Consider the following 27,335-nt stretch of genomic DNA (forward strand, 5'->3'; position numbering starts at 1 on the left):
AGGTTTGAGTGGCAAATAAAATGTTTGACTATTCGACAAATTATTCACTGTTGTGTAACCTGAATCAGAGCAAACAAATAACGATCCTGGAGGAGCACCAGCTGATAATGAAGGATGCAATGTTTGACGTTTAAAAATTATCACAGGTGGCACAAAATACCTGGTGCGCTTGTACAACACACACTTGTTGTATTAACGCCCTTTTCACCACTTGATATTGCACCCACCTATTGCATTCCTCGTTCAGTTAAAATTTTTGGGATCTTCTCTTGTACGACTAGATTGCTACAGTTGCTCATATCGCACCGGTGCGAATTAGGCACCTACAAAGTGGTGCGAATTGAGAAACTACGCCATAAGTTATTATTTCCTTCATTCTAGCCTATAATCATCACATGTTCGAAAATCGTACTAAGTTAAATGTTCTTTAATATTTCTTTTAACCAATAACATCTTAAGATTATGGATTTCTTTGCATACAAATCCGTTATTTGGTTACAAAATGTTAGCTAAATGTACATTCACCTGAGCGATTATATTAAATACTCTATCACCATGTTGCTAGCACAAAGAAGTGGCAGAAATCAAGTGACATGGTGGAAGTTCATATGGTAGATTGTAACAATACCACTAGATGCTACACTACTACATTAATTTGTTTTAAACTAGCAGTGGTACCATTAAGGAAGCGGTGCGATTTATGCTACTCTACCCTATTTGTCAAAAGTAAGTTGATGATATCTCTCAATTTTTAATTTCTCATTATATGAATCAAAGGAAGTAGTCTAATATGATTCTGCAAGACACCGATTTTGAGATTTTTCAACATGCCTGCTATCGGAAACTATCTATCGGGCATACCATCTGCCTATCCTTTCATTTTTACAGGTAATCCTTTTATTGATTTTCAGCTGTAATACGAGGAGTGATGATAGTTTTGTGACCATTTCATTAGGCTTAACAAATGTATCTTGTCATGATAATTATTTCGAGACCGAAGCTCGAGAAATAATTTATCTCATGACAGAAATCACGAGTTTAAAGATAAATTATCTATAGTAATTTCACTAGAGATTTTGATTTATCTAGAGCAAATCAGAACTCGAGTGGGATTTAATTGACTATTACACGATTAGAAGAAAGTATATAAAGATTAGAAGAAATAAAGTACTTCAATACAACAAAATATTAATTGATTTACTAACTGTCTTGAAAAAATATAATTATGCCATCTCATAATTACAAATATTCAGCTAGATGGCAGTAGTATGTCATGATGAACTGTTCTCCTGTTACCAATTGTGCCAACTACTGTATACAATCTACATTTAACTCTGTGCCAGAGTAATGCGCGGTAGCCCACAGCTCAGCACTGCCAGTCCGCACGCGTCAGCAGCCCAGCCCACCCAAGACCAACACTGCCTGACGCGGCCGCTTCCTAGCCCATCGCACTGGGCTTCGAAGCATATCGTAACCCACCGCACTGCTCAGCACTGTACTGACATCAATCCACCAGTTGGTTGTATTCTACTGTTTTTCCGCTTGCGTGCATTGGTTGTGCTTTCGCTTCGCGTGTGGCATAAGCGTACAGTTCTCCACATACCAGACAACATACAAAATTAAATTATTTTCCACGCTGTCGAACACAGATTTAAAAACTGCCCCAATGGTAATTTTTAAATTTCCATCCGACTCTGTTTGTTTGAACTCTCTAGCAGCGAACTTCCATAATGTAAAATTCTAGTGAATTCTTTTCGATTTTCCTTGTGACAAAAATGTTTTATCCGAGTGTTGAAATGGGTTTCACCCCAAGCATTGTGTATGATAGATAATAGCTTACAAACAGACTACTGCTACTTCCAAAGTCTATCTTTATAGATCGATGAAATAATAAATCCGTCATTATCTGTAATGTCTAGACTCTAAGAGTTCCTTTATAATGAGACTCCATCAACAATTAAAATGTGTGATGATTTTGATACCACTGACAATGGAAAAATGAAACTCCTATGAGAAGTAAAAACCATACGCCTATATATTGCATACTTACTTACTTACTTACAAATGGCTTTTAAGGAACCCGAAGGTTCATTGCCGCCCTCACATAAGCCCGCCATCGGTCCCTATCCTGTGCAAGATTAATCTAGTCTCTATCATCATACCCCACCTCCCTCAAATCCATTTTAATATTATCCTCCCATCTACGTCTCGGCCTCCCTAAAGGTCTTTTCCCCTCCGGTCTCCCAACTAACACTCTATATGCGCCTATATATTGCATACAAATATTAAACGAATTTGATATATCATTTTATAATGTATTATATTGTTTTATAATACATTATATATAAAATGTAAAAATTATTATTACAACTAGTTTATCACTGAGAAATAAGAAAAAGCTGTTAACTTGGATTTATTGGAAGCAAAGTCGTTACTTCATCATGCAACAAGGTAGGCGATGTTTGGATTCTGTGTCTCAACTCTTAAATTCATACATACATCTTGATTACACAATTATTATCAAATTCAATTATTATCGAGGAACTCTAGCGTGTGCTCGATTACACTAAGCTCCAGCGCTTGAAAGTGGAACTAAACGCCGACGGAGCGTATGCGCACAGAAAAACAAAACAGCAAAATTCGCTCAGTGTCCATTCTATACAGTATAATCCCTATTCGCTCTGGTCCCTTTTAAATTCGTCCTGGAGGGATTTAAATCGTCATAGGGCCAAATAAACACAGGCTTAGAAAACTGAAACGTTATTTTATTTTTAGAGTTAAAAACAAAATGTCCATTTTAATGCTTTTTTTTTTCGTTATTTTCACCCATCCATAGCCTTAAGACAAAAGTACGGTACGTATAATTCTTCGTTATAAATCTCTTTCTAAGAACGAACGTTTCTCTTTCTCGAGATGTATTTACTATTGGCTTCGGGTTAGATTAACTTTCATGTTCTTGTATAACTCATCTCAGATTCCGAACATAGCTTGATGATTAAAGTTATTAAACGACACCAAACAAAGAACTTACATTGCATTCACTTCCCTGGATTCTCAACTGAGTCACAACGTGCGTAATGCTGCTCATACGCGTGTGCGTGTGTGTGTTTTCATCTCAACAACATTCATAACAAGATTACGAAATCGCGATCAGGAACAGGAAAAGAGATTATACGAGGAAAAATGTGCAGGAAGTTCATAGCCAACCTGCTGAGAAATAATACTGATATTCAGTCACTAATTTAATCTTCGAAAATATTACACCTTGTCCAAAAGTAAAAGACAAAAATAATTAGGACATATTCTTCTACTCATATTCATATTCATATGTTTGACATACGCTCTTAACTTAAGGACTAATATAGCATAGGTATATATGTTGGCACCTCCTTGGAAACATTCCTACAGTAGAAGGCAAGGTGACGTTAGAGTTATCTTCACTATCACAAGGAAAGAAGAACTTACACGACGTAAAACAGTCATGTTATGCTTCTCCTCAGTAGTACAAGACGTCTAGACCTAATAGTACACTTCACAAAAAAATAAAATAGAATAACCCGAGTTATGCACTGAGTGAACATTTACAATCGACAAATTGCAAGCTCTTAAAATGGTGGCTTCCTTTTTAAGAACGAATACGTATCCATTGCTACAGTACTACGTACTGGTAAGTAGAATCTCTACAACTAATGTTGTATGTTTTAGCTGTTATAATTAATTCTATTGTGAAATTATTGGAGTGTTAGTTGCTCTCAGTGATCTGGAGGTTATTGTGCTTTACTCTAGACCAGTCATGTCAACTGTTGCCCATATGGGCAAGCGCGCGCTTCAGAGCTCAGGAGAGCCTGAGCGCTTTACAGCGGAAAGAAAAGAGACAGACGAGAAGGTAGTATATACCGCTTGGTCGAGCTATATACAGGGATGGCCAGCACTGTTTCAATGGATAAAGGGAAGAGAACTTATTAAAAATATATCCATGTTAATTTTTAGATTTGTATGAGAAGTATAAGTGCATTATAAGAATTTAAGTTTAAATTTTAATGCTCATTTTTCACGAGTTTCCTTTTTATTCAAAAGCAGTATTTTCTCAACTTTTTACACAAAAGTGAAATTTTCAGATATGTTTATTTAGTAGCCTTACAGGCACTGAAACAATGTTTTCATAAATCTAATATTTCGTAAATAAGTATTACTGAAGATACGTATTGAAAATTTTGAAAATATTCGCATGGAAAATGTTTGTAAGAAAATAAACTAACAAAGAAACTACTGTTACATCACAAACAAAAGATATGTGCCCATGTGTTGTAAAAACGTCATCTCTATAGCCTCAGCAGATTTCGAGAAAATAATTTAATATTCTGATGATAGGAAGTTGCGCACCAATATCACCTTAAAAGCATAATGCGATAACGGTTTTGTTACGTAATATTAGTTGCAGTTGAAACATATACCTAGGTAACTTTGCTTTGTACTATAACATTGTTTCGATTAGTTCATTGATTACTTTTATAAAGCTAAAGATACCATCAATATCAATTCCAATTTACCATGTCATACTTAATCTCTTCCTTTGAGATATAACATTCTTTATGAATGATGTTTCATTCACTTAATGTAGTATAGTTTTACTACTATGAAATTTATTGAATATTCCTTCGTAACTCTCTATTATTTTATTAACTGCAATATTAAGAAACTGGTGTTAGTATTTTGTTTTACATACCGTACATAATATCAAACAGCAAATAGCCATATAAAATAACGACATAAAATTTCACGTTCTGTTTGAAGTTTGTGCACCACTGTTTTCTTAATTCAACAGGGTCCTTATTCATATACATAATCCTTGCTCCTTCCATACTTAGCGCTTGATGCCCGCGCACGACGTCAAGGTCAGAAAAATGCGCTTGCTTTGACATCACTGTTCTAGACCTAAGTATTGCGATGGTGATGAATAGAGATCTTATTAACTTAAAATTACAAATTTAGTAGTTTAAAAATCAAGTTTACCATTTTATAGCACTTTTAATGTTAGAATTGAGAATTCTGTAGCAATTTTGGATGGAACACTTTTTGTGTTTGTGGAAAGTTTGGTGGTAGACATTGAATGTCTTCAACCTCCAGAGAACAGAAGTAACTGTAGAAATTAAATTACAGTCAGTACTGGACCATACAATTCAAAGATTAGCAAGTGTGCAAGAGGAGCAAGACACCAAATGAAAATAAATTAACTTTGACTTTCAAGTGGGGTTGTGATGGGGATGTTGGACTTAGTCAATATGAGCAAGCTTGTAAGGAGGAATGGTTCTCAGATGAATATGTATTTATTAATCTTTTGTACCTTTACAGTTGTATGCTGAAAGTTCTGGTAGAAAAGTCATTGTTTATATTTATTTTCTGTCTACCAAATTACTATGTTTAATATATCACGATCATGTTCAATATATTTATAATCATTCAATAAGAATATTTGGTTTAATAAGGTCTATAACTTATTCTTTTTCTGCTCCAGAGTCACTATTAATTCTATACTTTACTTTGGTTCGATCTAAACTTGAATATGCATCTGTAGCCTGGAATTCCATTACTTCAACTGATTTGGTTAAATTGGAAGATATTCAAAGAAAATTTATTTCCTTATGTGCTTTTCGATTTATACCCAATTCCTCTGAATTTAACTATGAGACTACATGTAAATATTTAAACTGCTGTAGCCTTTATTCTAGACGTCAAAATCTTGATTATCAATTTTTTTGCAAAGTTATCAAGGGTGATATTGATTGTGAGTCTATCATAAACAATATCAGCCTTCGTATTCCTACAAAAGGTTTAAGATTTCAAAAAAAAAATGTATAACAGAAATTCAAAATCACTTTCTCCAGTCTGTAGATGCATAAAATATGTCAATTTGCATGGGCACAATTTAGATCCTTTTAAGGTATAGTTTCGTTTTGATTATTAGTATTTACTGTTCTTGTTCTCAATTTTATTTATGTATGTTTTTGTTTATTTAAGATAGGCCTACTATTAATTTTGTTTTTGCACCTTTGTATCTCCTGTTTGTGTATTGTGCTGAACTATAATTGGCCTCTGGCTGTTCTTCAGCACACAAATATTAATAATAAATAAATATTATTATTGTTATTATTATTATTATTATTATTATTATTATTATTAAATGTTACATTTAAGTGTAATTTCATTGAGTTACAAATTACAGCCTAACATTATTTGTATATTTTCCTACTGCTGGACAATAATATCATTTTATGGGTTTTAATTATGTTCCAAAGTGTGAAAATGTTTAATCTCGGTTAAATGAAATTAGAAACGATGTAAACTTCTTACGAGTATTTTAACTGTCATCTCCATCCATCATTACCGCCGCGGTAATAACGTTTTCTTAACTAGTGTGCCTACCTCGTAAATGGAATTCAAATCTGCCAGACTACTACAATTGCAGAAAGTTTTAGTTTTCTGGAGGTCTTAAAAATGAAGCACATTGAAGTATTAACGTAAAATTTTCATAAATGTGTATTTTTATTGGACAATCTTTTCTTACATTTCTAAATAATTAATTTTTTCTTATATTTGCATGTTTATTTATACTATTTTGACAAATTTTTGGTGATTTTAAGACTATATTATCTTAGGAATATCTCACAAAATTTTAAGAGACATCACAGCAACATAGACTCCTCAGAGAGCCCGCAAAAATAATAAGCAAATAAATTCACCTGTTTTTAATCTAGCTTCACTTATACATATACTGTATGCTAAGTTGGATTTACCAACATTCTCTTCTCAAATGTGAAAAATGTTGAAAACTTATGTAACACATATTATTATTATTATTATTATTATTATTATTATTATTATTATTATTATTATTATTATTATTATTCAAATACCTTGCAGCAACAGTAACAAATATAAAAGACATTCGGGAAGAAATTTAACGCAGAATAAATATGGAAAATACCTGCTATTATTCGGTTGAGAAGCTTTTGTCGTTCAGTCTACTCTCAAAAAAGCTGGAAGTTAGAATTTATAAAACAGTTATATTACCGGTTGTTCTGTAAGGTTGTGAAACTTGGACTCTCACTTTCAGAGAGGAACAAATATTAAAGGTGTTTTAGAATAAGGTGCTGAGGAAAATATTTGAGGCTAAGAGGTATGACGTTACAGGAGAATGGAATGGCGAATTCAACTGTATAAATCGTAATGAATTACTAATAAAAAAGAAGAAAAACAAAAAAACATGTTCTAGTCATTTCCGAAAAATAAAAACCAAAACATTGTTTTCACCTTACAAAACTACTTTATAATCAAGAAGCCTTGTTTAAAAAACCGTGCAGTAGTCAAGCAACTACATTACTAAACCGTCTGTAACGAATGCTTTGTCCATCAAAATTTCATAACAGCCTCACAGGGGATCGCTGGATACAAGACTAACGCGTTCACACTTGATCCACAGACTCTGCTGGCGTGTTTGTTACTTCACTTCTAGTTGCTTGTTGCTGTGTGCTAGTGTCGTTAACAATACGTTTTTAACATAAAACTTGTGTTAATTTACAGTGAAAAGTGCAAGAAATGTGTTCGTTGAAACTAGCGCTGAGATAGTTCCGGTGATTTCGAAAGTAAAAATTCTTAAATTTATAAGGATTTTTTAATGGAAATTCAGTTGATCGTATATGCGAAGCATAACAAAGCTCAAACTAACCAAACCTAACCTCTCACAGATTCGTAAATGCAAGATGTATAAGCGGAGTACGAAGGAAACTACCTCAGTGCTAGTTTAATCATAATTTTTTATCGATGGCTTTAAATATTGTATTCAGAAATGTCTGGCTAATAATGTAAAACGTTGGATATACATTACAAGTTGTGTGTTTTTTTATTTAAACTACTTTCACTAAGGAACGTTATCATAATTATAAAAAGACGTGTCCTATTTCATCAACAATACAAATAAAATTCAATAACGTCCCGAAAAGGATTGCTTTAGAAATATTATTTAAATGCCTTAAAAATAATACAGAGGTTGTTAAATAAAATTAATATTGACACACTCTCTATGAAAGCCATTAAAAGAATAGTCTAAGTAAATGCATTAACGCACTCAGTTGAAGCACTCGTAGGATTACAAGATTGCCTACAACGTGGCGCCAACTTTCGGAAAATAAAGGATGAGCTCAAACATTTGAGTTATACGTTAAAATAAATAAAGCTCGTAAATGTTAATAATAATAATAATAATAATAATAATAATAATAATAATAATAATAATAATAATAAACATGACGAATTATTGGGTGGACTCGGGCCCCGCGGGCCCATAATAAGTTGGCACCACTGTTCAGTAAGGCACGCATGCACGAACGCACACATATGCACACACGCACGCACATACACACACACAACTTCTAAGGAAAAATTTAAGTTTACATCAACATTTTAAATGTATAAGCTGTGGTGTATTTGTAAACAGAAAAGTGCCCTGGCTCTGGAATTTTGGTAGTACCAACAGTAGTTGTTTTCATCTTTTGTCGTCTTCATCACCACGATTTCCGCAGGAATACTTATGGTAGTTAGATGAAAATACATGGGTTCGAATCTAGATAAATAGGTTTTTTAGGTCTGCAGAGTACACCTTACTATGAAACTGTTTAAATATGAATAAAATATTTATTTTATAAATGCAAAATTTAACGGTAATATGAAAACCAGAAAAGTGCCCTGGCAGCGCCATGTTGAAATACACCCCTATGTACGAGCCTCACTTTCTTCATCGCTCACTGTCGTTTTCTTACCTGAAGTACATGCTACTGCTCGCAAACTTTGTTTAACATGTCCTGTGTATACAGCTACTGCACCACATCTTCATAATTTCTGTCTTCATCCATGACTTCATACCACTGTATAAATCTAAGAAAATCACTTCCAATTCGTCCCAAGAGGTATCAACTCTGCCACTATCACTACACAAAGACGCCAAAAATGACCTTGGGAACAACTGAATAAACCGGTCCCTACAGGTCCGCCGACTACGCTGGCCAACGGGCCGTGTCGAGCAGTGACGTCATCAGGATCAGAGCAAGAGGGGTGCGGATGGGGTGCGAGATTTAAAAATGGGATGCGAGCTGTAAAAATGTGGTACATAAAAATTCAAAATGTTCTCTCATGCACTTGTGCGCATACTATACATCTGTTTATTAATATTACTATGTATTATTATTATTATTATTATTATTATTATTATTATTATTATTATTATTATTACTGTTCATCACATCCACAACGATACTCTAAGGGACGTAGTTTTTTCACATCCAAGAAATTGTTTGTTTGTTTTTGTTTGGGGTGCGGAAAGGGGTGCTGCGAATTTTTATGGGGTGCTTGCGCACCCTTTCGCACCCCCCTAGCGACGTCCCTGGTGTCGAGCCGTATGAAACGAAATACAATAAAAATGTTAGTAGTAAAATTCGCGACTACATTCTTAAATAATTAGATAGATTGTACACTTTTAGGTCTTTTAGGTTAGGATATATTATATAATGTGTTTTATTGTGCCATTTCAATTTTAATATATGTGTTCTTGTAGAGAGTAGTTGGATGTAATCATAGGTGGGGGGGGGGGGGGAACCTACAAATGAGAACTTGTTTCGGGTACAAAGCACGTACGGTCAGAAGACCCGTGCACTGGATTAGACAAAATTATGATAATATAAAATTTGTATGTATAATATTACTCAATAAATAATTAAGTACACTAGTCAAGTGCAAGGTTTACGGAGTATAATGGCGGTGTTTTGCACGCACTAAAAGTAGAAATTAAGTACGATATTATAGCAGATTTTTTCTCCGTAGCGCTACAGCCCGTGAAGGGCCTAGACCGACCAACCGGCTGCTGGTCTCACGCCCACATGCCGAAACAGAGGTGGACGATTATCCAACCAGAATGGAGATATCGTGCGGTTAGCACGATGATCCCCCCCCCAGCCGTTATAGCTGGCATTCGCAACCGGATTTCGCTACCTATCATAGCTCCCCAAGTTCATCACGATGCTGGGTGGGCACCGGTCCTATACACTGGCCGAAATTTCATGAGAAAATTTCTTCCCCCATGAGGACTCGAACCAGTGGGCATTTCTTAACGGGAGTCCTAGGTAAGATGCCTTAGATCACAACGCCACGGCGCGGGAATTATAGCAGATTTTCACAGCGAAATAAAGGAGAAATATGATGTGGTTCAAGGAATATCATTCAAATCAACGAAAGCAAATTTCGGGATAATGTTCACCAAAGCATAAAGTACGTATTGTTATCGCGTTCCCTCTAATTTTTGATCGAGAGTAAATATCTCGTTTACGTCTAAAGGTGCATCCAGTTTCTACACGCATGCAATCTGGGAGAACATTGAAAGAATCAAGTTGAAAACGAACGTTCTATTCAGATGCATGTAGATTTTGTGTCTACACGGTGCGCCGTGTTGAAAGTCATTTTCACTACGTATATATATATATATATATATATATATATATATATACATATACATATATACATATATTAATGAATATTAAATACCAATGTAATACTTAGGCCTACTTAATTCACAAAATTGTGGTTTTAACATTCAATAGGCACTCACATTTGCGATAATCTTCAATCACCAAACAAAAGAATTTTTAGTTTATTTGCGGCCTTCTAGAACAATCAGCTGCTCGCTACATACTACCTACTGTTGCAGGAAATACGCACAAGATACTCACCAGCGATGGGTAGCTTTCAATTGCTGTATGCGCTCTCACTTTTAGTGGAAAAAAGTATGCACAAATGAATATGTTTTGTTCACTGTTGCATGCATTGCTTGAATGCTTAAAGTTGAAAGAAAAGTAGAACCGTGTAGATGCACCTTAATAGTAGAAGTGGTAGAGTGATGGGCGAGGAAAGATAAGGGACGTCCGAATCTATATTATGTAGGCCTAATTCAAGAGGAATTTAAAATATAAATATAAATGTAATATTATACAACGTAACAATAAAGAAACAGATCGGAAGTAAAAGATGATTAACATAAGATAAAGTAGCGCAATACATAGCCATAGATAAGATAACATTAAGAGAGGCACCGGGATAGCTCAGGCGGCAAGTGCGTTTGCCTTGCTGATCCGGCGCTACGCTCGGGTGTGGGTTCGATTCCCAATTAGGCTGATCATCTGGTTAGGTTTTTCCCGATTTCTTCTCCAATCGCCAATCGTAAGGCAAATATCAGTTAATTTATGGCGAATACTCGGCCTCATATCGTCAAATAACATCTTACTACCAACAATTTAATCGACGCTAAATAACCTAGTAGTTGATACAGTGCATTTAATCACAAAACGCAATATAGATTTTCTATCATTTAAGTGTAACCTATCGTTCCTTTCAATATGGAAGGTTATTTCATTTCCACTCTGTATATTGTGAACATTTTTTTTTAATTGATAATTATAAAATCAAAAAGAATTTCGCGTATGGCAGACGAACATCTCGTTGCTCAGTCAAAATTTTCTACATGCATCTTTGCTCCTAATTTTAATTAATCATTTACACATCCCTAACAATGTTTAAATTGTATATTTTATTTTATTTTAGTTGGTTATTTAACGACGCTGTATCAACTACTAGGTTATTTAGCGTCGATGAGATTGGTGATACCGAGATGATATTTGGCGAGATGAGGCCGAGGTTTCGCCATAGATTACCTTGCATTCACATTACGATTGGGGAAAACCTCGGAAAAAACCCAACCAGATAATTGGCCCAAGCGGGGATCGAACCCGCTTCCCGAACGCAACTTCAGACCGGCAGGCAAGCGCCTTAACCGACTGATCCATGCCGGTGGCTTTTAAATTGTATATAAAATAACATAAAAAAGAAATGAACAAATATAGTATACTGACATAGACTTAATTGAACTTTTCCTTAGTTTGGATATGTTCACCTCTCTGCGCATGCAAAATTTGCAACAGCGAAGGTGTTCCTCGACTTCTTCCACCTCCTTCACCTACCACTTCGTTGTGTTTTGTTGGCTGTATTTCATATGACGTGCTGGCCTTCTGTGCCCGAGGTTGCGGGTTCGATCCCGGCCCAGGTCGGTGGCATTTAAATGCGCTTAAATGCGACAGGCTCATGTCAGTAGATTTACTGGTATGTAAAAGAACTCCTGTCCCGCGCCGTGGCGTCGCGGTCTAAGGCATCCCGCCTAGGACTCGCGTTACGGAATGCGCGCTGGTTCGATTCCTCATGGGGGAAGAAATTTTCTCATGAAATTTGGGCCAGTATATGGGACCGGTGCCCACTCAGCACCGTGATGCACTTGAAGAGCTACGATAGGTAGCGAAATCCGGTTGCGAATACTAGCTATTACGGCTGGGGGGATCATCGTGCTAACCACACGATACCTTCATTCTGGTTGGATGATCGTCCACCTCTGCTTCAGCATGTGGGCGTGAGGCCAGCAGCCGGCTGGTCGGTCTAGGCCCTTCACGGGCTGTAGCGCCACGGATAAAAGAACTCCTGCGAGACAAAATTCCGGTAGATCGGCGAAGCTGATATAACCTCGACAGTTGCGAGCGTCATTAAATAAAACATAATTTAATTTAATTTAATTTAATTTAATTTAATTTAATTTAATATGACGTCATCTTTACCGACCACTGGACTAGAGCAATGATCTAGACTGAGTTTCCTCTCAATCAACAAAAAGAGACTATTCTTTTACAATTAAACTCAGTGTAAACTTCTTTGCAAAATTTCAGTAACTTAAGGAAGCATGAGCTCTTCACCTACCTACTGTATATGTACATACAGTAAAACCTCGATAAGACGCGCCCGCTTATTACGCTATCCCGTGTAATACGCGTTTTTTGTCCGGTCCCTGCACATTTCGTATATAACGCCTTTATAAAATACCCCGTTTGCTGCGCTCAAGTCCCACATAATACGCTGTTTTTGTGGAATATTTTCGATGTAATTTTCAGCAATTTACTGTAACAGCAATAAAACATCTTGGTCATTGAACTCATTGTGCCATTAACCTGAAAAGTATTGGTATCCGAGCTTTTACCTGCGCATTTAAACCTTCATACTTCATACCTTAGTATACCCCAACCTCTTGTTACGCTCTCTTATTCGACTCCTTACCTGCGTGGTTAAAGCCTACATACAGTTACAATATCTCACCCTCTTGCTAACCCTCTCTTTCTCAAACAACATTCCTCACTCGACCATAATAAAATTCTGGAAATTTTTGCTGGTCAGTTTGTTGTCCTTAGTGTATTTAAGTGTCAGTGAGTGTGATTACAATGAGCCTTAAACAAAAAGCGCTTTCTGTGTCGGAAAAATTGGAAATCTTACGAAAGTACGATGAGAACAGTACTCTTACTCAGAAACAACTCTCTGATTCATTAGGAATCCCATCATCGACATTAAGAATGATAATAAAAAGTCGCAACTCAATAACTACAGCTGCGATTTCGGGAGGATGTAATCGCAGAAACTGAAGTGTGGTAAACATGAGGACTTGGAGAACACGCACACGGCAAACAACTATAAATGACTTTTTTCCCGAAAGAATCAAGTACAGTACACATTGTAAATGTCTTGGACGTACAGTACAGTAATTACATAATGGAGTAATACTTTATTACCTTTCATGAATCATGTATTTCAATAAATAAAAATGCTAATAGATACTGTATATAAGTCAAAATTATTATACCCGCCTAATACGCGGTCCCCGTTAATACGCGGTTTACACCTGGCCTCTTGAACAGCGTCTTATCGGGGTTTTACCGTAATGAGGATCTCTGTATTTTTACAGGTGTTCTATGCTGCTGTGCCGTTTGCTTCGTCGGAGATGGACTTACCAGGTTCCAACGACACGAATACTGAAGGTTCAGATAAAGGATTCAATGAAATTTCTCTACAAGAGAATTCCTGTCCAATATTTGAAAACAACACTGTTTATGATGTCCAGGACTTTCAACGCTACGTAGAGTCACTAATAACGATTGTTATAGTATGCGGAGGCCTCACACTGGATGGCACTCTGTTGCTCATCTTCATCAGGCACAAGGAAATGAGGATAATCCCAAATATTATGGTGATGAACATCGCTATTAACGATCTTCTCGTGATGATCGTCGTGGTGCCAATACAGTACTTCACGGTGAGCGACGTCTTCAACCTCTCACAAATATTCTGGTCCTGCCTGCCAGTGTTCAGCTATGCCAGTGCTCTGTGCATTCTGGCAATGGGCGCCCTGCGCTTCCACGCTATTTCTGGAATGAAGAATAACTCGGTAACTAGAGAAAAGTACTTTAAATGCACCCACATTTTACAGTTCATGCTTATGGTGTGGTCGACTGTCATAGGAATCGGAAATCTGTTGTTAGTGATGTATTTTGTCAGCGGTTCTGAAGCAGTTAAAACTGCAAAATTGTGCATCCTTATGTTCATTGCTTTCTTAGCAGTCGTGTTACTTCCCCTCAATGTGACTGGTTTCAACATGCTGCTTTCGCGCAAACTCAAACAGAGCGCGCGAAACATGCCCGGAGAAGGAAGCCACGATAATCTGGTACGATCCCGCTACAGAAGCTCTAGGGTCCTCATAGCTCTTGCCGCTACTTTCTGGTTAACTCACACTCCACTGTTTATCTGGATATTGTTGCTGTATGTTCGAGGACTATGTCTACTTCCGAGAACAGTAGGCAAATATATGTTCACCGCGGTGTGTTGTATGTTTTATTCTAACTCTATCATTAATCCACTAGCTCTATACATTTCAAGTGAAAAGTTCAGAAATCTGTTCAATAAATACCTGTTCAGATGTTGGTATTCTGAACAGAAGGAAGAAAAACAAGAGAATGCTATTAAAGTCGGACGTCTTCGCCAGTAGATGCATTTGAAGTGGCTTTCACAACAGTGACATAAATATCGGGTCACGGGCTTTAGAGCCCCGAGAAGTGTTTGCTAACAACATATTGCTAACAAACAAACGTTCTGATGTGGGCAGATAAAAAAGTTAATTCTTTTTCTTCCTCCATGTTAATAATGTCAAAAGAAGCGTTTATACAAATTTAGGCCACTCGACCGTAATTACGAGGGCCGTAAAATAATAAGTTCGCCAGGTGCCATTAACAGAAAAAAACACAATTTCATTGGACAAATTTATTGGAACAGACACAGCAATTGTTGAGCTATTTTTCAACATATTTTCCATCGGAACTGAGACATTTCTCATATCATAGAATCCACAGAGAGAGATGCAGACGCAGTCAAACGCTGGTTCCGATCTGAGGCGGCTGACTTCTACGACACAAAAATTGATCCCATGGTATGACAATTGTCTCAATTCTAGTGGGGGATATGTAGAAAAATAGCGCAACAATTTCTGCATCTGTTTCAATAAATATTTCCACGTAATTTGTGCTTTTTTTCTATAAACGGCCCCAGGGAAAATCACTTTCTGGACGGCCTCGTAATTGCGGTCGAGTGGCCAAAATTTGTATAAGCACTTCTTTTGACATTATTAACATGGTGGAAGAAAAAAATTTAACTTTTTTTATCTGCCCCCATCAGAACGTTTGCTTGTAAGCTTATCTGAGCGAACCTCGATCGGTTCTTGGAGTGGTCTCATGTACATTTTCTATTCTGCAGTTTCACAGAATATTTTTCACACACTTAGGGAGATAGCATACTGCTTCGGACATTCTGTCTCGGAAAGGACGGTTTTGTCTCGGACCGTTCGATGTAATGGCGATTACACACATTCTTACGAGCATATTGCATCGGACGAATATCCCTGGACGAATGTCAGACGCAGTATGCTGCAACCTATAAGAATGCTTGTAATCAGTCACATCGAACGGTCCGAGACAAAAGCATCCTGTCCAAGACACAATGTTCGAGGCAGTATGCTGCCGATCTTAGAGAAGGACCTCCCACAACACCAGGAACGTTACATAAGAAGAGGCATTATAAACACAAATGACTGCAAAAATATAGCCTTTAATACAAAAACATAGTGTAAAATGCGTCATTGTATTAGTATTACTTTAGTATTATGGCCTAATGTATATATAATAATTTTAATATATTTTTGTTTCTATTATATTTAATATGTATTTTTGTAGTTTCTTGATTGTAATAATTTAATAATAAATGTTTATGATATAAATAATAAATTTAATATTATGTATAAAAAAGGGACTATAGTACTAGCTGATAATCAGACTTAGGATTCGAGACACTTTAACAACCAATGTACGCACAACTTGACTACAGAGTTTACAACATAGTAGACAGACATACTGTGAATGTAAACAACAACGTCAATGTGCTGCGTTATATTCTACTGTTAATAGTACAATCTAGTGACCGTGTAAAATGAAGTAGGATACATGCCTCACAAGTTTTTATATCCCTCAGCAACGTTGAAGGCGATAGCTTTACAATGAATTTTATTTTATTGGGTTATTTTACGACGCTGCATCAACATCTAGGTTATTTAGCATCTGAATGATATAAAGGTGATAATGCCGGTGAAATGAGTCCGGGGTCCATCACCGAAAGTTACCCAGCATTTTCTCGTATTGGGTTGAGGGAAAACCCCGGAAAAAACCTCAACTAGGTAGCTTGCCGGGATTCGAACCCGGGCCACCTGGTTTCGCGGCCAGACGCGCTGACCGTTACTCCACAGGTGTGGACATTTTACAATGAACAACCATGTACATACTTGCTACTAATTCGAAAAAAAAACTCTTCACTATGAATTGAAAATGCGTTGTGATGGCCTGAGTTCGTTTCGTAGGGAGAGACGAAAGAATACTGTACCTCTGATCACGAACCGGATTGTACGGCACAGGTCAACAAAACTCAACGTGTCACCTCACTCCATCTGTACTCCGTTGCACTATTAACTTCACTTCATTCTTAAGTTGTCTCGGATCCTACTGATAATATGAGCCGTTCAGAGCAGAAGTGGTGTAAGTCAAAAATGGGTAGTGAGGGTTAAAGTAAACATTCTGTAAAATACAGCGCAAAGAAGCAATTAATATTCAATTTATTTAAACTATTAGTAGTCAGTGAATAGCAAGAAGAACATATTAATTGCTACTTTGCGCTGTATTGTACAGAAATTTTACTTTAAACCTCATTATCCAATTTTGACTTACACCACTTTTGCTCTGAACGACTCATATATAGATTTAGCAGCATATGCATCGGACATTCTGTCTCGGATAGGACAGTTTTGTCTCGGACAGACCTGTTTTGTCTCAGACCGTCCGATGTGATGGTGATTACACGCATTCTTATGAATATGAGACTGCAGCATACTGCATCATGCATTCGTATCATGACATAATAATGCGTATAATCATCATCACATCGAAGACAAAACAGTCCTGTCTGTAACAATGTCTGATGCAGTATGCTGTCCGCCTTATGAGGCTGCGCGGTGTACTGCATTGGGTATTCGTCCCGGTCAACAACGGACCGTCCCGGATGGTATCGAACAAAACTGTTTCGTCTGCTGGCGGACACGATCGGCCAATTCATTTTGCGCATGCTTGAAGTCTGCTGTCTGCCACCCATCTCATTTGCTCTATGTCCGGTGTGGGTTTATATTCAGTGGTATAATTTTATTCTTATATTGTATTTACGAGTATTTTTCAATTTAATTTAAAATAGATATAGACGCAGATGAACTTGTTTGTGTTCATGCAAGGTCCCACCAGCGAATAGGGATTATAAAGAATGGACACTTCGCGTCGGTACCTTTGATGTAGCCGGACTGATTTCAATGACCTTCAAGCCAGCTAGAGCGTGAGATTCTGCTTTCTCCCTAGAGTTGGCGCTGACATCACACCAGCTAGCAGTCGACACAGCGGAAATATAACACATATAATTAATATATCTAGGTACATTATGTACTCAAAATAAATTAGATCCATGAAATAATAAATCCGTCATTAACTGTAATGTCTACACTCTAGAGTTCCTTTATAATAAGATTTGAGACGTTGACCCAACAACAATTAAAATATGTAATGATTTGATAGCACAGAAAATGGAAAAACAAAACTCTTATGAGAAGTAAAACCATATACCTATATTATATTATATACAAATATTAAACGAATTTGATACTTAATTTTATAATGTATTGTATTATTTTATAATATAGGTCAGTTTCTGTCAGATACGTTTCCAATTCAGTGTGGGCTAAAGCAAGGAGATGCACTATCACCTTTACTTTTTAACTTTGCTCTAGAGTATGCCATTAGGAAAGTCCAGGATAACACAGAGGGCTTGGAATTGAACGGGTTACATCAGCTGCTTATCTATGCGGATGACGTGAATATGTTAGGAGAAAATCCACAAACGATTAGGGAAAACACGGGAATTTTACTGGAAGCAAGTAAAGAGATAGGTTTGTTAGTAAATCCCGAAAAGACAAAGTATATGATTATGTCTCGTGACGGGAATATTGTACGAAATGGAAATATAAAAATTGGAAATTTATCTGTTGAAGAGGTGGAGAAGTTCAAATATCTTGGAGCAACAGTAATAAATATAAATGATATTCGGGAGGAAATTACGCACAGAATAAATATGGGAAATGCCTGTTATTATTCGGTTGAGAAGCCTTTATCATCTAGTATGCTGTCAAAAAATCTGAAAGTTAGAATTTATAAAAGAGTTATATTACCGGTTGTTCTTTATGGTTGTGAAACTTGGACTCTCACTTTGAGAGAGGAACATAGGTTAAGTGTGCTTGAGAATAAGGTCCTTAGGAAAATATTTGGGGCTAAGAGGGATGAAGTTACAGGAGAATGCACGCATTGTATTCTTCACCTGACATAATTAGGAACATTAAATCCAGACGTTCGAGATGGGCAGGGCATGTAGCACGTATGGGCGAATCCAGAAATGCATATAGAGTGTTAGTTGGGAGGCCGGAGGGAAAAAGACCTTTGGGAAGGCCGAGACGTAGATGGGAGGATAATATTAAAATGGATTTGAGGGAGGTGGGATATGATGATAGAGACTGGATTAATCTTGCTCAGGATAGGGACCAATGGCGGGCTTATGTGAGGGCGGCAATGAACTTTCGGGTTCCTTAAAAGCCAGTAAGTAAGTATTATTTTATAATATAATTTATTATATTATTTTATAATATAATTTATTATATCTGAAATTTAAAAAAATATTAGGGCCTATTACAACTAGTTCGTCACTGAGAAATAAGGAAAAGCTGTTAACTTGAATTTATTTGAAGCAAAGCGTTACTGGATTATGCAATAAGGTAGGCGATATTTGAATCCTGTGTCTCAACTCTATTCTCAATTATTATCTTAGCCTATGCTCGATTACACTAACCTCTAGCGCTTGAAAGTAGAACTAAACGCTGGCGCACAGAGAAACAAAACACAGGAAAATTCGCTCAGTGTCCATTCTTTATAATCCCTATTCGCTGGTTCCACTTTCTAATTATACCTTGTAAAGGATAAACATAAGAAGGATCATCCATCAAATTTATAACAATGTATTATTGAATTTCGTACATAAGAACCGAAATGTATTTAATTTATATTCACATAAATATGAAACCAAAAGATCAGACAACATATGCTTGACAGTACCTAGATGTACTACTACTATAGCATATAATCACAGTAGTAACTTCGGTCCAAGGCTTTATAACATGATAATAGCTAAATTCTCAAACATAAAATTTGCTAATGCTCCTTATTTTAAAAAATCAATTAAAAAATTGCTGTTAATAGAGAAAATTTAAAGTTCAATTATTGTGATATCTGTGTTTTTCTTCTTATTTGTTTTTATTTTATTTTTTTTACTCTGTTATTTAATAAAATGTCTTAACATTATGTGGAATTCCCCCTGAGCACGAGTATGTAACTTACTCTTTCTGGAGTGCTGAAATGTTTTATATAAAGAAAAATCTCTGATGAAGAAAGAGAGGCACTTACAAATTTTAATGAAACTACCTTTCAGTCAGACTATAGATCCCTAGTATAACAAGTTTTCTTAGAGTCTTCACATTTAATAACAATAAATTGTGGAATATCACACAATATTATCAATCGCATTCTCGGTTCTGGTATAAGGTAACCAAGTAACTACATTTGGTGCAACGGACTAAGTTGATATTTCTGTTATCAGATGGTGAAACACATTAATAATGCCTCGCTATCTTGTGGACTGGCTGAGTACTACGTAATGACGTTATTGTAACTAGTTTCTTTTGCAGAAGTTAGATCCAGGCAAAAACCACAGTGTAACAGCGAGTAACTAGTTATTTCATGTCCAAGTTATTTTTGTAATCGTTACAATTAAGTAACCGCGTCAAAGTAACTGCTACGTTATTTTTCGCACATCCCTAGTATCTAGTAATGAACACACTTTGATGCTCATTCAATAAATTAAAAAAGAAAGAAATCTATACTAATAATAAATCTGTAGCCGAAATTTTTCTGGTAATTTTCGATTTTCCAAAAATAATTGGTCCTAACATATGTAATTAACCACCCTGAAACCGAAAATCGCTTTTTTGAAATTTTTGTTTGTATGTCTGTCTGTCTGTCTGTCTGTCTGTCTGTATGTTTGTTACCTTTTCACGCGATAATGGCTGAACGGATTTCGATGAAAATTGGAATATAAATTAAGTTCGTTGTAACTTAGATTTTAGGCTATATGGCATTCAAAATACATTGTTTAAAAGGGGGGGTTATAAGGGGGCCTGAATTAAATAAATCGAAATATCTCGCTTATTATTGATTTTTGTGAAAAATGTTACATAACAAAAGTTTCTTTAAAAATGATTTCTGATAAGTTTTATTCTTTGAAAAATTTGATAGGACCGATATTTAATCAGATAAATGAGTTTTAAAATTAAAATAACTGCCATCTAAGGCGGTGTATTGAAATAAAAAGCAAATGACTTCGTCTATAAGGGGCCTTGGACACAACAATCGAAAGCTATGAAACATAGCCTACAGACAATGTTTCTATGTTTTATGAAGTAATATCGGAAGCTAAATTAAGCGATTTGTATAATTAATTATTATTTCATCATTGGAAAGTGTAGTTTCTCTGGATGGACATAATGCTATAATGTTATTACAGTAACTTGTGAGTGAATTGAGGACAGGTAAGATTAAAATAGCTTCTTATGCACAGAAAACTTGATAGGTTATTCTGTATATTCATTTCCTGTATTTCTTAAAATAATGTTTATGAACATATTCATTTTTATCTCAGAGAATTAACGAACATACGAGAGTGTATTGATTTAGTATGCAGTAATAGTACGTAAGCTTAGCAATCCATTATTTTATAATTCAAATTTTAACTATGCTCAATTGAATCGTGTTAAAATACATAAAATATATATGCAATAAATGCAATGCAAAAAAATTGGATAATGAGCCAAGCAGATTATGTTGCGCTGTTGTAAAAGCTGTTCGTCCTGAGATTCAAGAGCTCCCACAACAAATTAAAAACTTTCTAATTCGAGTACATCCGTTATCAACACACTTTTTACATAATATAATATAATAATAAATTTTTAGCCAAAATTTTTCTGTTAATTTTCGCTTTTCCAAAAATAATTGGTAATGACAATTAAGAAACATGTTAAAGGAATTGTCATTGCACCAAATGAGTGGTCTCTGGATCAAAATGATTGCATTTTAATATTTTAAAATACAATTTAAATTAAGTAACATATTAAACGATTTATCCTTCTATCAAATACGAATGTTCCCTGGATCAAATGTCCTATTTTAATTATGTAATTACTTTACATTTATTTCTAACGGGTGCATCGGAGCGCACGGGTACGGCTAGTAATAAATATAATTACTTGAAAATTTTGTCTTCAACTTCTAAGTCAACTGCAAAATAAAATGACATATGTGATTGTGTACAAAGTATTATTTAAATGAAATTTACAAAATATAATGCTATTCATAACAATAACAGTAATTTTACATTTATTTAAATTTCATTTCTTTTAATTTGTAGCACCCGAGTGTACGAAGGTATCTTTACTTTCCATTCGGGCTGGCTCTGAACCAAGAAAAGAATGCGCTTAAAAATAAATCCTATATTTCGAATTATTTCATCGGAAAATCTCGCCATCTCTTTAAATTAAATCTCACTTGCGTGACAAGTTTTCTTTATACACGAACCTATTTTGATTAATATTGATCACTCTTCTCAACTACAACAGCTTCTACTGTTACGTGACACAGCATCTTAGATGATTCAATTCAACAGAGAGATCTGAAGAAGCAACAGGTAGGTAAATACTTATAAAAGTAGACGATGCCAGTAACTGAAATAACTTCCTAGAACGAAGAATGCTTCTACTGGTTATTGAACATTGCTTGAAAATAGAATTGACCTCCAATACATCATAAGTTCATAAGAAAAAGGTAAAGAGAGATAGAGCATAAATTCCAAACTATACAATTTAAAGTATTAACAAGCTTAGTTGTCGCTCAATGACTAATGCCAATCATAAAATCGCCATCTCATTGTCCTGCAGAAAATATGCAAAATACAGAATTTAAGAAGACTTAAGAAAGAAAGGAACAAAGGATCTAGCTTTGAAGTTAAACTATTACAACCACTGTGATGATAGAGTATTATGTTGACTATTACATTTTTACTACGTCATACTACTTTTGACCAATAAAGCAGTACGAAAGAATGTCTTTCAACCAATCATGGCTGCTTATCGCATAATTTTGTCACTTTCCTAGGATTTGTTTATTTTTATCACTTCCCTAGCATTTGTTTCTTTATTTGCCAACATTTCGAACTGCAAATTCTTTACGGCACTATAAAACATGCTTTACGATCGTCATTTGTTTCCCGCATATATAGTCGACTGAAAATGGCGGCTTCGTTCAAACGTTTTGGTAAAGGGAACATTAGTGAAATAGAATTTTAGTAAGTGAATTAATATTTTATTGTATTACAATACTTTATTTCTTCTAATCTTTATATACTTTCTTCTAATCGTGCAATAGTCAATTAAATCACACTCGAGTTTTGATTTTCTCTAAATAAAGTAGGTTATTTTACGACGCTGTATCAACATCTCAGGTTACTTAGCATCTGAATGAGATGAAGGTGATAATGCCGGTGAAATGAATACGTAGTCCAGCACCGAAAGTTACCCAGCATTTGCTCCAATTCGGTTGAGGGAAAACCCCGGAAAAAAACCTCAACCAGGTAACTTTCCCCGACCGGGATTCGAACCCGGGCCTCCTGGTTTCGCGGCCAGACGCGCTAACCGTTACTCCATAGGTATGGACATTCTCTAGATAAATCAGAACCTCTAGTGAAATTAGGCCTACTGTTGATAATTAAGGATAAATTATTTTTACTAATTCCTAATTAACGTAATGCGTTAGTAAATTATATAAAATCATAGGCCTATCTAAAAAATTACTAAATTGTACAAAACAATAAAAAAACATATTTTCATAAAATATGAAATTCAGGAAGAATTCTTCCTTCATACGTATCAGGAAGATTTAAGAAATTATGAGCCAAATATGGAAACGCCACGCAAATACGGAGAACCTAGCAACCTTACGATAAATATATCTGAGGCAAGAAGGGTTCTTAGTTCGACAAAATATCAATCCCTTAAAACTCACAATCAAAAATAATTTATAGATATACCCATTCCAATCCGAACTGAAGGCAGAACAACAACAAAATGATGGAAGTACATAATCTTCAACATTCCAGATTGGACAAAAACAAACTACATTTTCGTTTCAACTTTCTGACAGATCGTAGGATACCGCTATCTGGCCAAACACCAGTGCGAATTATATATCAACAACAGTGAACCATACTAAATGCTATGCAAACATCTGGAAGTGACAGACAGAAGGTACATTAGTGTATTTGCTTAGATATGATGTAATTATCTGGCTCTCCAGGGATTAACTAATACTGAAAAGCTACAGTTCGAATGGACAGATGAAGTTAAATTTGACGTTCGTTAACCGTGAATGGAAAAGAAAATTTGTAAACTAAAACTATACAAGGTGCAATCAATATATTTCCGAACTGCACTTGTATGTATTTTACCGTTACATAAACATGCGCATGCCACTGAAGATCATTGCTTCCATGCCTGTTGAGTCAGTTTATGAAAGAGCGTTAGATTATCTTTAAGAACTGAGCTTCTACACGTGATTTTGTGCAAACATGTCAAGGACCTATTGCGATTTTTCTTGTAATCTCTCCATATACGCCTTATGGCTAACCTTCTCTCACTTTTATGTCTTGCATTTAGTATAGATTCCAGCCGTTTCCCTGTTTCTATATAACTTCTCGGTTTCCTATGTCTTCTGTGTTGCTTACATTCAGGGGAATCCGGAAACATATTGATTGTCCCTTATATGTACAAAAGTACAACACTGAAATATAGCTTCGCTTATAATTATAAATAAGTGAATTTTAATATGTACATTATATAATATGTTAACTATTTATAACCAACAATTTGTTGTTAAACAAAATCTTGTTTAAATTAATATTTTAGATATCAGAATCATTCTGCTATTTATGAATAAGCTATAAAAGTCCTTACAAAACTAAAGAATAAAAGAGCAAAGAGACACAATTCTTTAAAGAATAGCACTATAAAGACAGCAACATAAGTTAGTGAATCTACACCTTTTCTAGTTGTATTTCAGAAAGTATCAATTGTATTTCTGAAATTATCAAATGTATCTCAGATTTGTCAATTGTATTTCAGGTGGTATCAAATGTATTTCAGATTTGTCAATTGTATTTCAGATGGTATCAAATGTATTTCAGATTTGTCAATTGTATTTCAGATGGTATCAAATATATTTCAGATTTGTCAATTGTATTTCAGATGGTATCAAATGTATTTCGGATTTGTCAATTGTATTTCAGATGGTATAAAATGTATTTCAGATTTGTCAATTGTATTTCAGATGGTTTCAAATGTATTTCAGATTTGTCAATTGTATTTCAGATGGTATCAAATGTATTTCGGATTTGTCAATTGTATTTCAGATGGTATCAAATGCATTTCAGATTTGTCAATTGTATTTCAGATGGTATCAAATGTATTTCAGATTTGTCAATTGTATTTCAGATGGCATCAAATGTAATTCAGATTAGTCAATTTAATTTCAGAAATTATCAATTGTATTTCAGATTTGTCAATTGTATTTCAGATAGTATCAATTATATTTCAGATTTGTCAATTGTATTTCAGATAGTATCAATTGTATTTCAGATTTGTCAATTGTATTTCAGATGGTATCAAATATATTTCAGATTTGTCAATTGTATTTCAGATGGTGTCAAATGTATTTCAGATTTGTCAATTGTATTTCAGATAGTATCAATTGTATTTCAGATTTGTCAATTGTATTTCAGATGGTATCAAATGTATTTCAGATTTGTCAATTGTATTTCAGATAGTATAAATTGTATTTCAGATTTGTCAATTGTATTTCAGATAGTATCAATTATATTTCAGATTTGTCAATTGTATTTCAGATAGTATCAAATGTATTTCAGATTTGTCAATTGTATTTCAGATGGTATCAACTGTATTTCAGATTTGTCAATTGTATTTCAGATGGTATCAAATATATTTCAGAAAATAAGCAATGCGTTTAAGATTACATAGTCACTTTTATTTAACAAAATAACAAATGTAGGCCTACTTGAGATTTTAAAATATATTTAAAAAATTGAAAATGGATTTTAAAAATCCTCAACTTTATTGCATTTTAGCGTCCGACAAGCATATTCACCATAGCTAAAGCAGCAGCTTGATGAATTGTACTGTGTTGTACTGCACGAGCACAATCACCACCAACAATATTATGTGTGTTGCTTCATCAATTTTATTCTCTGCAGTAGGTAAATTAGCCTACAACACCGGGAGCCAACACGTCAGGAATTCCAAGATGTGTTTTTACGTACGTCTTCACTTTACACCAAATGATCTCGATTGGATTTAACATCAGAGAATAAGGTGTCAACCGTAACTTCTGAAATACAAATGATAGTTTCTGAAATACAAGCAATAATCTGAAATACAATTGCTGCTTTCTGAAATACAATTGATACTATCTGAAATTGAATTGACTAATCTGAAATACAAATGATACTATCTGAAATTAAATTGATAAATCTGAAATACAATTGATGTTTTCTGAAATACAATTGATACTATCTGAAATTGAATTGTCTAATCTGAAATACAAATGATACTATTTGAAATTAAATTGACAAATCTGAAATACAATTCATGTTTTCTGAAATACAATTGATACTATCTGAAATTGAATTGACTAATCTGAAATACAAATGATACTATCTGAAATTAAATTGACAAGTCTGAAATACAATGACAAATCTGAAATACAAATGATACTGTCTGAAATTGAATTGACTAATCTGAAATACAAACGATGCTATCTGAAATTAAAATGACAAATCTGAAATACAATTGATGTTTTCTGAAATACAATTGATACTATCTGAAATTGAATTGTCTAATCTGAAATTAAATTGACAAATCTGAAATAAAATTGATGTTTTCTGAAATACAATTGATACTATCTGAAACTGAATTGACTAATCTGAAATACAAATGATACTGTCTGAAATTAAATTGACAAATCTGAAATACAATTGACAAATTTGAAATACAAGTGATGTTTTCTGAAATACAATTGATACTATCTAAAATTGAATTGTCTAATCTGAAATACAATTGATACTATCTGAAATACAATTGGCAAATCTGAAATACAATTGGCAAATCTGAAATACATTTGATGTTTTCTGAAATACAATCTATACTATCTGAAATTGAATTGACTAATCTGAAATACAAATGATACTGTCTGAAATTAAATTGACAAATCTGAAATACAATTGACAAATCTGAAAAGCAATTGATATTTTCTGAAATACAACTGACAAATCTGAAATACAATTGATATTTTCTGAAATACAACTGGAAAAGGTGTAGTTCACACTGACGGCTACATATAGACCAAGATTTCAAACTGCTGCACTACAGTACGTGCAGACTACAGCCGATATCGTTTCGCTGCGACCCGTCGTCGTGTCGCGGACTATAACATAATTACAAGAGACCATAATAACGTGCGATGATGCACGCTGTTCTACACCATAAGCATGCCGCAAGGTGTAATTATCCAGGACAA

The 27,335-nt window shown here is 34.8% G+C and overlaps 1 protein-coding gene across 1 annotated transcript; it reads left to right on the plus strand.

Moving 5' to 3' along the window:
• The first annotated feature begins 3,385 nt into the window (after nt 1-3,385).
• LOC138710992 (neuropeptide CCHamide-2 receptor-like) lies at nt 3,386-16,139 on the plus strand. The gene is made up of 2 exons (XM_069842260.1): nt 3,386-3,667; nt 13,874-16,139. Exons 1-2 carry the CDS (start codon nt 3,611-3,613, stop codon nt 14,948-14,950), a joined length of 1,134 nt encoding a protein of 377 aa, XP_069698361.1. The 5' UTR covers nt 3,386-3,610; the 3' UTR covers nt 14,951-16,139.
• The last annotated feature ends 11,196 nt before the right edge of the window (nt 16,140-27,335 follow it).

Source organism: Periplaneta americana, chromosome 12 (assembly GCF_040183065.1).
Source record: "Periplaneta americana isolate PAMFEO1 chromosome 12, P.americana_PAMFEO1_priV1, whole genome shotgun sequence".
In the NCBI taxonomy this organism is placed as follows: domain Eukaryota; kingdom Metazoa; phylum Arthropoda; class Insecta; order Blattodea; family Blattidae; genus Periplaneta; species Periplaneta americana.